Genomic DNA, 14,035 nt, shown 5'->3' on the forward strand with positions numbered 1-14,035 from the left:
TTTTTTTGTATATTTTTTGTTGTTTTTATTAATAAAATTTAATTAATTTAATTTTGTTATTTATATTATCTAGTTTACAAACCATTTTAATTAATAAAAAGTTATATTTTTGTTTTTTTATGATTGACACTACTTTAATATCTAATATAAGCAAAAGTACACATGTAAGTAGTCTGATGGGTGATGTAAAAATTAAATAAAGCGCTAAAAAATTTCCATTGTATTGTACATTGAATAACAGCGTTTATCATATTCAATCCAACCAAAAAACAAACCAAACACATGCAAAATTGTAAACTTTTTTTAACTTCTTTTTTTAGATAATTATAAGTTAATAAAATGAGTGAAACATTTTCAAAAGAATCATCAAGATGCAGCTCCAGATCATCAGTAAGAAGTACAAAATATGGAGAGGATTTTATTACTTCAGAAGATGAAATAGATAAAAAGTAAGTTTTTCTTTAAATTATTATTTTTATCCATAAAAATAGGTTGAGAGAAATACAACAAATGGAAAAAAAGTTAAAGTATAGAAAGTTAGAAAAGGAAGAGGAGAGAAAAAGGATGTTAGTGACATCAAAAAATATTTCTGCAGGATTAAAAAGAAATATTGAAGCGATAAGTAAGGAAGAATTCACCTTCTTTCAAAATATGGTGAAAGAATCTATTGCAGAGGGATTCAAAAAAATAGAGGAAAGAATGGAAAATATGGAGAAACAACTTGCCGATATGGAAGAAAATATTCTTCAAATGAATTCAGCCGGGCAAGCAAAAAAGCTTCGTAAAGAGGAAAAGATGAAAATTGAACTCTGGCATGTGGAATTCAAGGGCAAAGATATCAGATTAATTGATATAACTTTTGACATTATCAGCGAATTAGTACAGGAAAGGCGCCTATACATGCGCAATGTAAGTTTTATGAAAAATTATTTTTTTTTTCTTTTTTTTTTTCTTTCTTTTTCCTTTTATAACCTTTTTTTAGAATAAGTTAATTACCCCGGAGATTGCAGATTTTGTAGAAGAGCAAATGTCAAAAAGTGACATTAAGTACACAGGCAATCCGGTAATTTTTGGAAGAAAAATTGTAGATCTTCTCCTAACAAAGGAGCAACAAATGTTTTTCAAAATGATCTACAAAAGTCAAAGGACTTCCGATAGGCAACCATTGCCTTTTCACTATGCCAAAAAAATGAAAGGTAAGTTTTAATTTTAATTATTTTTCTAACTTTTTTTTAGCTATTATCAATTATGCTGGTGCAAGCATAATTCACCAGAATGAAAGGCATGAATACATGCTAATTTTGTATTCAGGTATCAACGACAGGAGCCTGAATATGAACAAAAGTGGAAAGGTTCGAAATGTCACAATGTACTTCAATGAAAATGTGAAGGCATTATGGGAGGAAGAAAAAGAGTTGAAAGAAATCATGGAATTTGGAAGCGGCATTGATTTCTAACTCTTTTTTTTTAATTTTTAATTTTATTTTAATTTTTTTTAATTTTATTATTTAATATTTTTTTTAATAAACTTTTGTTTAATTTTTGTGTTATTATTTATTATATTATTGCATTGTAATTAATGATCAACTTTCTTCTTTAGAAATTTTTTTTTAGCTGTATACAGGATGCGTACAACTTGTATACGGCTTATTTTGCTTTCTGTATATCATACAGATACAATCAGTATCCATCCGGTAAATAGACTGTATACAAGTTGTATATCGCGTACGGCTTTAAACCGGGTTAAAAAATGAAAAAAACATTTTAATTATGTTCAAATGAATGAAGCATTGGACAAATAAAGTTTTTTTGAGATTTTGATTTAATAATTAATCCTTTTGAATAAATATAATTTTTCTTAATAATTATTATGTTACTAGGATTCTTAGCCCAATTTAAATCTTCATATCAATTACTAATAATAAAATATTTTTGAAAAAAAGTTGAGTTATCAATTGCATCTAATAAATTTAATGAATTATTATTTAAATTTAAATTTAAAAACATATTCTTAAATAATAATCTTTTAACAATATCCAATTCTTTGCCAAAACAAATAACTTCTTTTTTCTTATTAATAATAACAGCAAGTAAAAGTATTGGTTTGTATACTATTTCATTGTTTTTTCAATTTTTACTATTAAAAAATTATCTCTATCAATCATACCATTTATTGAAGCACGGATAGTAAATTCTTTAAAATATAATCTATCCCCAAATTTGTATTGACTTATTTTGAAAAATAAATCTTTAAAGATATTATAAAAATAACTTGGAATTTGAATAAACTTATCATCTAATGTTTTTTCTTCCTTTCCAATAGTATAACATGCCATATGAAAATCTTGAAACCTTTTTTTTATTTGATTAAGACTATTAGTTTCTGTTTTTGTGAAATCATTCTTCTAAACATTTGAATAAGTCCTTCACTTGCAAAGCAAGAATATTTTGTTAAATTTCCAAATTTTCTTACAATAGCATGTAAATAAGTGATCATATGACTTTTTAGTTTCATTGCACTGGATCCAATTATTCTTACTCTTTCATCAAACCACAAAGAAAGCAAATTTTCAGACATTTTTAATTCATTTTCATTAATATCATCCATCATTAGTAATCCAATTCCACTAATTATTGATAGTTGTAAAACTACAAATTCATTTATTCTATTTTTCATACTTTCAAGAAATATTGTTGGAAAACCATAAAGCATAAAAAATTTCCATTCAATTGCTTTAAAATTACCAAATTCTTTCAATGACTTCATATTCTTTTTGTATTCTCTTGGTAAAATAAATAATTTTAATGAATGATCAAAAAAATCAATCATATTTTTAGTCATTTTTGGTAATTTAAAACCGTTTGAATACATTTTTTTATCACCATCTCTAATTGAAGTCATATCTTCTTTAATTGGTTCCAACAGTACCGTATGCATATAATCTATTGCTATATCTATTGGTATTTGAATAATTCCATCTATATGTGATTTTCCAAGCATCCCAAACATTATTTCTCTTGGAATGTTTTCAAGTAACGTAGCATACCTTTCATACTCAATCATTGTTTTTAATGTCATTTTAGTTCCATTATTAAATGCCATTTTACCTTGTCCTGCACCTTCTCCAGTTTTAATGTACTCACCTTTGTGAAAACAATATGTACAACCATAACTACCGTTGCAACCTTTTAAATTATTTATTTTTCTTAATGTAGGAATATCTCCTGTTATTGTTTCAATCTTAATTCTGTAATAAAAATTGAAATATTCATTTTCTTGTTTGTAAGATATTGAATATAATTTATTTTTTAATTTATTTCTTAAAATATCGCAAACAGTTTTAAAATTTTCACCTTTTTTTGATAACCTTAGAAATTAAAATATAAAAACTTAAATTATTATTTTTTTAAATTACCATATACTAAAAAGAACAACATTATGAAAAGCTATTCTTATTTTTGGTGGAAGATCCAGAAATATTGCCGAAACTGGCCAAATTTAAGAAAAAATTTAAAAAATTAAAAAAAAAACCTACTTTGTACCTTTGAACTTTTACTTAATGGTGCACTATCTGTATGAAGCAACAAATTTAAAGTTTTTTCTTCATTATTATAATTTTTTTAAAAGAACTTGAGATTGCGTTTAATTATGAGTTCCATTAATTCCATGAATGGAAATTCTAAAAGACAACCGTTATCAAAATTATGCTCAATAGTATTTCTAAAAATATTGTTTATATCTGGAACTGAATATGCTAATCTATTTCTTATTCCTTTCATAGTTCTTGGACAATTATGACCAGAAGGCAAAAAATCACAAAATAATTTTAAAAATTTTTCTGATGTATTATCAGATACTTCACCTTTTAATTTGATTTTTAGAAAACGTGATATAAATTCTTCTGTACTTTTATTTGTTCCTTTGAAAAGTGATGTATGACTATGGTTGAAATCTTCATTATTATCTTGTTCCGTATATGTAGTATTATCATCTTCATTATTGTCAGAAAAATTATCGGAAAAACTATCAAAAAATTTATCTTCTTCATTTCTCAAAATATTACTTGTATTTTCAGAATCAAATTGATCAAATTCTTTATCATCATTTGAAAATTAAAAGCAATTTTCACTATCTTCAATTTGTTGAAAATTTTCGTTTGTGTTAGGAATATATTTATATCTACTAAATGTGCCTACATTTTGGAAATTAATAAATCTTCTAGTAACGTCTCTGCCATATCTTATTAGTTGATTTCTAACAGTTTTTTGTGGCTTCGACTAAGTTTAAAAGTAATATCGTTATTTTTAGGTATAGTAAAAAAAGGAAAACTTTAAAAAATTTTTAATAAAAAAAATATTTATTTTGTTATATATAATAAAGCTCAATTACAAATAATTTATTAAATTTATGATCTAATTACATTTTGAATAAGATTATAATTTTTATCTGAAAGTTTTTATCGTTTTGGATGATTATCATATAAAAACAATTTTTTTTTCCAACCTTAAACGCTTTCATCTTTCTGTAAATAATACAATGAAACAAACAAATAATTATAAAAATGTTTTGTTCTTATCAATTAAAATGATTAAAGAGATGCCTAAGTGAAATTTCAAGATATATTTTATAAGAAAATATATATAAATTAATAAGTTTTATTGGTGCGCTTCACGTAGGATAAAACCCCAAAAAACTATATAGTATCAAGAAGTTAAAAAAAACTGTCTTTTTTATCAAATTCGATGTCTTTTTATATAGCAAAATTTCATTACATTTCTAATCCCCTATTTAATTCTTTTTAAAGATTTCTCTCTTTTATAAAAAATCATCAAATAAATCTTTTACTCCTATTTAAATAATATCAATAAAAATGATTAAAAAGATTAAAAAGATGTTTATATAAATAAAAGTTTTAGTTAAAAAAATTATTGTTCATTAATTCATAATAGCGTTAATTTATAATTTTAAATGAATTTCCATAACAATTTTTTAATAATTTTTTCTATTTTTTTTATCTTTTCAATGAAGAAGGTTTATTCATGGTTTTCAAGCGATAATACTGAAAAAATTGCAAAAACAATAAAGAAAATAACGTCTGAAAAAATGTTATCTATTAATAATAAAATTTCATCCTTATCAGATACATTTTTTTTAACTCTTTCTGGAATAAAAGAAAAAATTGATAATAAAAGTAAAATAATTGATAAATCACATAATTTATTAGTTTTCATAATTATGTCAATTACTTTTATTTCATCTGTTTTTTTTTTAAAAAAACGTTTTTCGTGGCTTTGTAAATGTTTTTATTGCTCAAGAAATCAAAATTTGCCATATCCAACACATTATCCATTTAGAGGACAAGTTTACAATAGTAGAAGAGGAAGATTATCTGTTGATAGAAGAAATTCTTATTATGATGCCTAATTTTTTTTTTTAAACTTTTTTTTTGTATTTTTTTATGCTATTTTTCTAATAAATATTAATTTAAATTCTTTTTTTTATTTTTATTCAAAATTTCAATAAAATATTATGATCATATTACTTATTTCAATGTAAAAGTTTTTTTTTGGTTGTTGATGTCTTATATTTATACAATTGATATTATTTTATATACTGTGTAGTTTGTACTTTTTTATAGAAAATAGTATGTTTTGATAAACTTTTAAGAAGGAAAGGAATATTCTTTAGCAAGAAGACAAAAAAAAAATAAAGTAAAGCGTGCAAAGAGATAAACAAACATTTCAAAATATTTCTTTAAATATAATAACTTTTTTTTATTCAAAATATAATTAATGTTATTAATTAATTTTTTTTTATAGAGATAAATAATTACTATTATGAGCGGTGAAACTTCAAAAAATTCTTCAAGAAGCTCAATTAAAAATAGAAAATATGGTGATGATTATATCACTTCAGAAGACGAAATTTAAAAAAAGTAAGTTTTTTTTTAATTCGTTTTTTAAATATTAATAGATTAAAAGAAATTAGAAAAGTAAAAAAAGAACTACAAAAAAAAAAATTGGAAAAAGAAGAGGAAAGAAAAAAATTGTTGGTTGAAGCAAAAGAAAAATCAATTGGAAAAAAAAGAACCTATGAAACTATGATAAGTAATGAACAATTTACTCTTTTTCAAAAAATGGTAAAAGAATTCATTGATGAAGGATTCCAAAAATTAGAGGGAAGAATGAACAATATGGAAAAACAATTAGCAGATATGGAACAAATGATTATTCAAGCACAAACTGAAGGCCCAAAAAGTAAAAAAGAAAGGGAAAAAAAGATAAAAGAAGAAATGTGGCATGCTGATTTCAAAGGGAGAAACATCAAGCTTACATATATGACCTTTGAAATCATAAATAGTCCGGTAGAGAAGAAACGCCAATATATGCGCAATGTAAGTTTTTTTTTAAATATTTATAAAATTTTTTTTTATTTTTTAGAACAATTAAATTTCTTCTGAAATGGGGATTTTATTGACAATTACATGCCGAAAAAATATTTTTATTACTTGGCAAATCCAGTAATTTTTGGCAAACAGGTAGTTGATTTTTGTTAACAAAAGATCAACAAGCCTTCTTAAAAATGGTTTTCAAAGGGCAAAAGACATCGGATAAGGAACCAATGCCATCAAAATTTATAAAAGAAATGCGAGGTAAGCATTAATTATTTTTTATTTGTTTAAATTTTTTTAGCAATAATATATTACGCTGGTGCATCAATCGTACACGAAAATGAAAAGCATGAATATATGCTTTTCATGTATGCAGGCATGAACGATAGAATCTTCAATATGAATAAAAGTGGAAAAAAAAGAAACATTACAATGTATTCAATAGAAAATATGAAAACATTGTAAGAGAATGAAAAGGAGCTTGAAAAAATAATGAAATTAAAAGAAAACGAAGAAATTTAATAAAAAAAAATATTTATTTTAATTTTTAATAAAATTTTTTAATTTATTATTGTTTTTTTATTAATTAATTAATAATCAAATGCCTTTATTTGGAATATTTTTTTAACTGTATACAGGATATGTACAATTTGTATACAGATACGTACAATTTATATACAGCTCGTAAACATTCTGTATATCATACAAATACAATCAGTATCTATCCAGTATATTTCTTGTATACATTTTGTATAATGCGTACGGCTTTAAACCGGGTAAATTATTAAAAAAGTACAATTAATGTTTAAATTTTTATGAAATTAAATAAATAACCAATTTAGAAAAAATAACTATGTAACTTTTTTGACAAATTTTAATGAAAACTGTACAATTTTTACCCAAAATCAAGATTTTTAATAAATGTAGCGTTTATGGTGTAATGGTCAGCATGGCCGCCTTCCAAGCGGCCGATTCGGGTTCGATTCCCGATAAACGCATTTTTACCTTCTTTTTTTTTAATATTTGCATTTATTTTTAATTTTTTGATTTAATTGTATTTTTGACTGCTATAAATATGTTTTTATTTGATATTATTTCTAAAACATTTTCTTTTTGATAAAAAATGTTGTTATTTTTGTCTAAATTTATTCTAGTTAGTTTTTGAATTTAAAATCTTAAAAGATTCATTTACAAAATAAAAGTATTTTTGCATTATACATTTAAAAGTACATAATTATTTCAATATAAAAATTTTAAATATCTTAAAATTATTTTTTTTTAAATTAATTTTACATAAAATATTTATAAATTACTTGAAAATATTTTATAAAAAAACAAATTCTGATATATTGTAAAATATGTTTGTCGTATACCATATGTAAAACTATAAAAAAAATGTTTAAATATACTTTTTATCATTAAAGCAATAAGTAAAATGATATAATATCTATTTGACTTTATTAATATCAATAAATATTTTTATATTGTAATAGACAAATAAAACATTCAAATTTTTTTTAGTCATTTCATACATTGTTTGGATTTCATATAATTTTTATTTATTGTAGCTTAATTTTTTTATAGCGAACTTTAAAAACTTTGAATATTAAAATTATCATCCACAATCTAAGTATAATTTAAAATTTTTTGACACTTATAAAGAAGGTTAAATATTACTTTAATGGAGAAAATGTATTTATAAAATTTATTACTTATAATTTAATATTTATCAAAAAGAAATTATTTTTTTTGTATTCCACTTCTTAGTTAAAATAACTTTAAATTTTCTAATTTTTCATTAATACTTTTAATATTATATTATTTGCAAAAGATAAAATTCTCTTTTAAATATAATACTAAAATATTACAATTAATAAAAATCTTTTATTCACACAGAAAAATTTCCAAAACATATATCAAAAATATATGAATATAATATTATTGCCTAATCAATTCATTTTATTTTTCTATTCTATTTTAAATTTTGCATATTATTACACTCGGGGGATAAAAATGGATAATCATCTGAAGAAGATATATGAGACAAAGAACTTTCTTCAGCAGAAAGTATGTCTTTTTCTTTAATAAGCGCATCTTTCTCATTAACTTCATCAATGCCAGCATCCAATGATATATCTTCAGCAATAGAAAACAGCAATTGATAAGTATTGTACTTATTAAGTAACATCAGCAACTCTCGGATAGGTTCATCTTTAGCTAATAGATCCGCAACATTATGAGTTAATAATTATGTCTTTGAACATGACAAATTTTGAAAGTAGGCATGAAATTGTTCATAATAAATTTCCATTCTTTGATATGAGCAGGAGTTTTATTATGAGAATTTTTCTTATTAACATCATATACTCATGATTTTGCTCATTCTTGATTATTAGAATTTACCACATAACTATTATCAGAAAAAATAATGACATGAGAAACATCTAAATCACGTAAAATATGTAAACATTCAACCAAAGCTTCAACCTCCATTCGTGGTGAGGTGATTTTTCTTCTTAAGTAACCACGTTTTTTAAAAATAACATGTTTGCTATTAAGCATACCAAAAATTTCTACACCATGACCATTCTTAATTGATCCATCGATTAACAAATAATTCTCATGATTTTATTCCATTATTGTCTGAATGAGATTATCCATCGAACCAATAGAATTCCTTAGATGTTTTTTTTTCATAAACATTCTTTTGACAATAATATTCATCCTCTTCCACCTTAAAAAGAGAAGAAAGTAAAATTTTTGGACTAATATTAGAATTTTCTTCTAATTAAATAGTGAATAATTTAGAAATATCCTTAAACACTTCATCACTATTATTTTTGTGATAACCAAAATGATAATAATCAGGAGAAACATAATATTTTACATGTTCATGCAGTATTACATTAACTCGAGAACCAAGTTTAGCAATAAAAATTCTTTCCAAATAAATTGAGAAAAGTTTACCATTTGGTAAAAAATATATCTTTTTATGTGGAACAGCAGTTTCTTTGAAGGGTAAATAATCAATCTTCTTATCATAGGCAGTAAAGAATAATTGAACAGCAGAAATTTGTCTTTTTGAACTAGCAAAATGATTCATAGCATTAGCAGCAGCTTTAACGGACATTGGTAAAGACAACTCTGATAGCCTAAACTTACTAACTTTTACCTTCAGTATATGTATGTATTTTTCAAGCAATCCACTACTAGCAGGAAAGTAAGAGACAGAAGTAATATGATGAACGTGAAATTTTTGGAACTGAAAAGCCAAATCAGGACCACATAACGCCAGTTCACTATCAGAAACCAGAATAGACCATGGAAATGCTTGTAATAAAGGACCGAAGAATAAGACTAATTGCTTCTGAGATTTATTTTTCAATAACTTTACCATAACATACTTTGAAAAACTATCACATAGTACTATAACTGGATGTGATTCAATATAACAAAAAGAGAGATTGATGTCATCAAATTGTTTGTAAAAACGTTGTTTTTCAGTCTCAGATTGATATATGCAAAATAATTTTCCACACTCCCAAGAAGACAACGGTATAGATCGTAAAGTTAATTCATTTTTAAAATAACGCGTATAAGGTAAACTACCACGATAATTTTCAAGACTCTGAATCGGAATACTAGATAAGTCAAGTAGATTTATCGTCAGACAGGGTCGCCATAAAATATTACAATTAATAAAAATCTTTTATTCACACAGAAAAATTTCAAAAACATTATATCAAAAATATATGAATATAATAGTATCGCCTAGTCAATTCATTTTATCTTCCTATTCTATTTTAATTTTTGCATATTATTACAAATACTAAGCAAATTTAAATTCTTGTAGAACTGTAAAATTATGTATTCATAAAAAATTATTTTGTTTCTCTAAAAATATATTACTTTTTTTTGAAACTAATATATCAAAACAATATTTTTTTAAATTTTTCTAACATTTTGATAAAAAATTATAAAAATTCAAAAAATAATAAGAAAATGAATTTTACATCTTTTGGTGTATTTTTTTACTTTAAAATGATAAACTTTTTTTAAGATAAGATTTTATCATTGATTTTCAAAAAAAAATTCTTTTTTTAGATAAATATTGATAATTTTTTAAAATTAAAGTTAATAAAAGCAGTTTTTGATTTGATGTAAAGAACATTTTTGAGTGCAACATATAAGAAGTTCAAAAAATATTCTATCATGCTATGCAGTTATAATAACGTAAAGATAACAAAACGTTTTTAAATTTGTAATAATCATAATTTTTTTTTATAATTTTAAAAAATTCTACTAACAATTTTGAAATTAAAGTTTTTATTAAAGAAAAATGTTAATATATTATTTTCAAATCAATTTCATATAATTTCTCTAAAAATAATTATTTTAATGTTTCTAAATTTACAAAAAAATTTAATAAAACAAATTTAAAATTGTAATTAGAAATTATTTATTGTAATTTACAACTCAATAAATTATTTTTTTTATATATTTTAAACTTTACTTTTTAAAACTGTTTTCATATTTGTATTTCAATTAAGAGTTTATTTAATGATAAATTATTTAATATTGTAAAAATCATTTTATAAAAAATATATAAATTTATAAGTTATATTTAGAATGTTGGAATACTCAAAAGAAAAAAACTCTTGAAGTTAATCAAGCTGAAAAAAATTTTCAATTCTTCAATTTAAGGTATAAAGTTAATCACTTATTTTTTAAATAACAGAAGTTTTATCTTAAAATGACATCTTATTTTTTAGTGTGATATTAAAATCAGTCTTGTAAATCAAAGATTGTTTAAGTTTTAATCACAACTTGGGATAATTATTAATTATATTTTATAAAAATTGAACTATAATCTATTAACTGTAAAATCATACTTTAATATTTAACTTACAATTGAAAATAAAATCAAACGAGGCTACCAATGCAAACGAAATCCACTACCCCGCAATTACCACCGTTGAAGTAACCTAGAAAAACTTTAGTACAACAACAAAAGAGATGGCCTCAACAATACTTGGTCAGACGAAAAAAGGAAATAAAAACGACAAACTAGCTTACTTATAGACAGAAATAATTAAAGAAAAAGTAAAAGCTAAAAAAGAAGCATATAAATCATATCTGTTAAACAAAAATGAGGAAAACCTCCTACTCTATAAACAGAAAAGAAAGAAGCTAAAATTGAAGTCGCAAAAAAAAAATGAATATTTTGAAGAACTTTATTCAAAACTAAGCACCAGAGAAGGTGAAAAACATTTGTATAAACTTGTCAAAGCAAAGCACAAAAAGACCAAAGATATTGAAAATTTCTTAGGTATCAATGATCCGGAAGGAAAACTTCTTACAAATGGAAAACTAGTTCTAAATAGATGGCGCGAATACTTCAATCAAATATGCAATGAAGAATTCCCACACGACCTAATTCAAGAAATAAATCCTACACAAGGCCCTATGCAAAAAATAAGCCAATCTGAAGTACAAGATGCAATTAGAAAGATGAAGAACTCCAAATAAACAGGCTATGATTATATCCCGTTTGAAATATGGAAATTAAAGATAAATAACTCAATAACATGGCTGACAAAACTCTTCAACAAAATTGTATCAGAAAAACAAACCTCATTAGATTGGCTATCTTCAATAATTATACCTATTTTTAAAGAAAAAGGTTCATCGGCAGAGTGCCAAAACTATAGACCTATCCGACTCTTATGCCACACTATGAAAATCTTTGAAAGAATCATAAACCAAAGAATCAGAAAAATCGCTGTTCTAAAGAGAAACCAATGTGGTTTTATCCCAAAATGTAGAACAACTGATGCAATACACGCAACACGACTTCTTTTTGAAAACACCGTGAAAAGAAGATACCTTTACACGCATGTTTCTTAGACCTAGAAAAAGTATTCGATAAAGTCCCTTACAAAATGATATGGCATGCTTTTCGAGCACATAACATTCCTGAAGAACTAGTAACCTGGGTGAAAATACTCTACCAAAATACAACTAGCAAAGTAAAAACTACGGCAGGCATATCAGACAGCTTCCCTATCACAATAGGTGTCCATCAAGGATCAGTTTTATCACCACTATTATTCATCCTAGTGATGAATTGTATCCTGAAAGGAAACCCCCAACCAGCCCCATGGACTTTACTACATGCAGATGACATAATGGTAGCAGACCAAAGTAAATCATCCCTTGAAATAAAAGTACAATCTTGGAAAAACCTGCTACAGAAATATGGACTAGGACTGAATATTAAAAAGACCGAATTCCTCAGCACAGACTCAACAGAAGGGCCAACTCATATAGATGGTATTAAACTAAAGAAATGCGAAGATTTCAAATACTTAAGATCTATTATATCTTCAAATGTTGAACTTGCAAAAGAGATTAACAACCGAATATCCAGCTGTTGGAATAAATAGCGCACAACTATTCCTGTACTATGCGACAAAAGAACACCCATAAAACTAAAATCCAAAATATATAAATCGGTAATCAGACCAGTAGCTCTTTATAGCTCTGAATGTTGGCCAATCACAAAAGAACTAGAGACGAAAATAGCATCAATGGAACAAAATTGTTAAGATGAGCAGCTGGATATACCAGACTAGATCATATAAGAAATACTGACATTTGGAAAAAATTCGCAGTACCCTTTGTAATAGGAAAAATAAGAAAGAATAGACTAAGGTGGTATGGTTATGTGCTGAGATCTAAAGAATCATCAGTCGAAAAAACTAGTTTACAAATAAAGATAGATGGTAAAAGACCAAGAGGAAAACCAAAACCAAGATGGAAAGATATCTTTACACAAAGACTTAAAACTTGCTGGACTTCATCCAGATCAAACATTTGATCGTGACAAATGAAGGACTAAATCCAAAAAAGCTGACTCCGCATGGGAAGATAGCTAAGAAAATAATAGTAATAATAATTAAAATGTTGATAAAGACTCCTACATTATATTTAGATATAAGAATTTCTTTAGCTTGTTTATATGTATTTTCTGCTGTTGAATTCATTTCATAATATTCTATAATGTTATCAGGAAGTTTAAATATAAAAGCAAAGATTTTCTTTTCATTTTCTTTAATTCCATTCATTATTAAAAGTCTTTCAAAACGTTTAAAAAAATTTATCAAAAGGTTTTTTTTTTCATAATTTGGAGTAGTTAAACAGGCATACATGTTTATCTCTGAAGAATTATGGTTTATTAAACTAACTTTAATTTTTCTTTAACTAAAGATTCTGTCGACTGATAGATATCTAATAACTCTATGAAAAATTCAGTTCTTAATTTATCGGTTGTAGGTTGATATTTAACACAAAATCTAACTAACTTAGTTGATATACTCAGATTAATTGGGTCGTTTCCAAATAGCTTATCCAGAATAAATAAAATAATAAGTGACTGACTTTAAAGTTTTCAGTTTTTGAGTAAAATTATGTGTTTAATTTTTTTGTTCATATACTTATCTCGGGACTAATTTTTAAATTATCGATAGCCAATTCTTTTAATTAATTGTCTTCAATATAAATTTTATTTTTAGAGTTTTTAAAACTTTTAATATTAAGTAATTACTTTCAATTATCTTGGTACCTTTTATGGTATATATATA

General features: G+C 24.4%; 10 protein-coding genes across 10 annotated transcripts; 6 read left to right on the forward strand and 4 right to left on the reverse strand.

Moving 5' to 3' along the window:
* Positions 1-339: 339 nt before the first annotated feature.
* On the forward strand, positions 340-1,457 carry SRAE_0000050800 (Hypothetical protein; the record flags this gene model as incomplete). Its single annotated transcript, XM_024646407.1, has 4 exons — positions 340-449; positions 492-909; positions 983-1,196; positions 1,237-1,457. 4 exons carry the CDS (start codon positions 340-342, stop codon positions 1,455-1,457), a joined length of 963 nt encoding a protein of 320 aa, XP_024500592.1.
* A 654-nt stretch (positions 1,458-2,111) lies between these two features.
* Positions 2,112-4,238, reverse strand: SRAE_0000050900 (Hypothetical protein; the record flags this gene model as incomplete). The annotated part of the gene is made up of 4 exons (XM_024646409.1): positions 2,112-2,405; positions 2,474-3,320; positions 3,632-4,051; positions 4,198-4,238. The coding sequence occupies 4 exons, from the start codon at positions 4,236-4,238 to the stop codon at positions 2,112-2,114; spliced, it is 1,602 nt and encodes a 533-aa protein (XP_024500593.1).
* Positions 4,239-5,023: 785 nt separating this feature from the next.
* SRAE_0000051000 (Hypothetical protein) lies at positions 5,024-5,425 on the forward strand (the record flags this gene model as incomplete). Its single annotated transcript, XM_024646410.1, has 1 exon — positions 5,024-5,425. One exon carries the CDS (start codon positions 5,024-5,026, stop codon positions 5,423-5,425), a length of 402 nt encoding a protein of 133 aa, XP_024500594.1.
* Positions 5,426-6,101: 676 nt separating this feature from the next.
* On the forward strand, positions 6,102-6,450 carry SRAE_0000051100 (Hypothetical protein; the record flags this gene model as incomplete). Its single annotated transcript, XM_024646411.1, has 2 exons — positions 6,102-6,395; positions 6,442-6,450. 2 exons carry the CDS (start codon positions 6,102-6,104, stop codon positions 6,448-6,450), a joined length of 303 nt encoding a protein of 100 aa, XP_024500595.1.
* Positions 6,451-6,583: 133 nt separating this feature from the next.
* Positions 6,584-6,857, forward strand: SRAE_0000051200 (Hypothetical protein; the record flags this gene model as incomplete). Its single annotated transcript, XM_024646412.1, has 2 exons — positions 6,584-6,653; positions 6,694-6,857. 2 exons carry the CDS (start codon positions 6,584-6,586, stop codon positions 6,855-6,857), a joined length of 234 nt encoding a protein of 77 aa, XP_024500596.1.
* A 1,507-nt stretch (positions 6,858-8,364) lies between these two features.
* Positions 8,365-8,580, reverse strand: SRAE_0000051300 (Hypothetical protein; the record flags this gene model as incomplete). The annotated part of the gene is made up of 1 exon (XM_024646413.1): positions 8,365-8,580. One exon carries the CDS (start codon positions 8,578-8,580, stop codon positions 8,365-8,367), a length of 216 nt encoding a protein of 71 aa, XP_024500597.1.
* Positions 8,581-8,771: 191 nt separating this feature from the next.
* SRAE_0000051400 (Ribonuclease H-like domain-containing protein) lies at positions 8,772-9,789 on the reverse strand (the record flags this gene model as incomplete). The annotated part of the gene is made up of 2 exons (XM_024646414.1): positions 8,772-8,981; positions 9,298-9,789. The coding sequence occupies 2 exons, from the start codon at positions 9,787-9,789 to the stop codon at positions 8,772-8,774; spliced, it is 702 nt and encodes a 233-aa protein (XP_024500598.1).
* A 1,542-nt stretch (positions 9,790-11,331) lies between these two features.
* Positions 11,332-11,921, forward strand: SRAE_0000051450 (Hypothetical protein; the record flags this gene model as incomplete). Its single annotated transcript, XM_024646415.1, has 2 exons — positions 11,332-11,372; positions 11,642-11,921. 2 exons carry the CDS (start codon positions 11,332-11,334, stop codon positions 11,919-11,921), a joined length of 321 nt encoding a protein of 106 aa, XP_024500599.1.
* A 413-nt stretch (positions 11,922-12,334) lies between these two features.
* Positions 12,335-12,838, forward strand: SRAE_0000051500 (Reverse transcriptase domain-containing protein; the record flags this gene model as incomplete). The annotated part of the gene is made up of 1 exon (XM_024646416.1): positions 12,335-12,838. One exon carries the CDS (start codon positions 12,335-12,337, stop codon positions 12,836-12,838), a length of 504 nt encoding a protein of 167 aa, XP_024500600.1.
* Positions 12,839-13,115: 277 nt separating this feature from the next.
* On the reverse strand, positions 13,116-13,519 carry SRAE_0000051600 (Hypothetical protein; the record flags this gene model as incomplete). The annotated part of the gene is made up of 2 exons (XM_024646417.1): positions 13,116-13,289; positions 13,376-13,519. 2 exons carry the CDS (start codon positions 13,517-13,519, stop codon positions 13,116-13,118), a joined length of 318 nt encoding a protein of 105 aa, XP_024500601.1.
* Positions 13,520-14,035: the final 516 nt, after the last annotated feature.

The sequence above is a fragment of the Strongyloides ratti genome, scaffold srae_scaffold0000003 (assembly GCF_001040885.1).
Source record: "Strongyloides ratti genome assembly S_ratti_ED321, scaffold srae_scaffold0000003".
Classification (NCBI taxonomy): domain Eukaryota; kingdom Metazoa; phylum Nematoda; class Chromadorea; order Rhabditida; family Strongyloididae; genus Strongyloides; species Strongyloides ratti.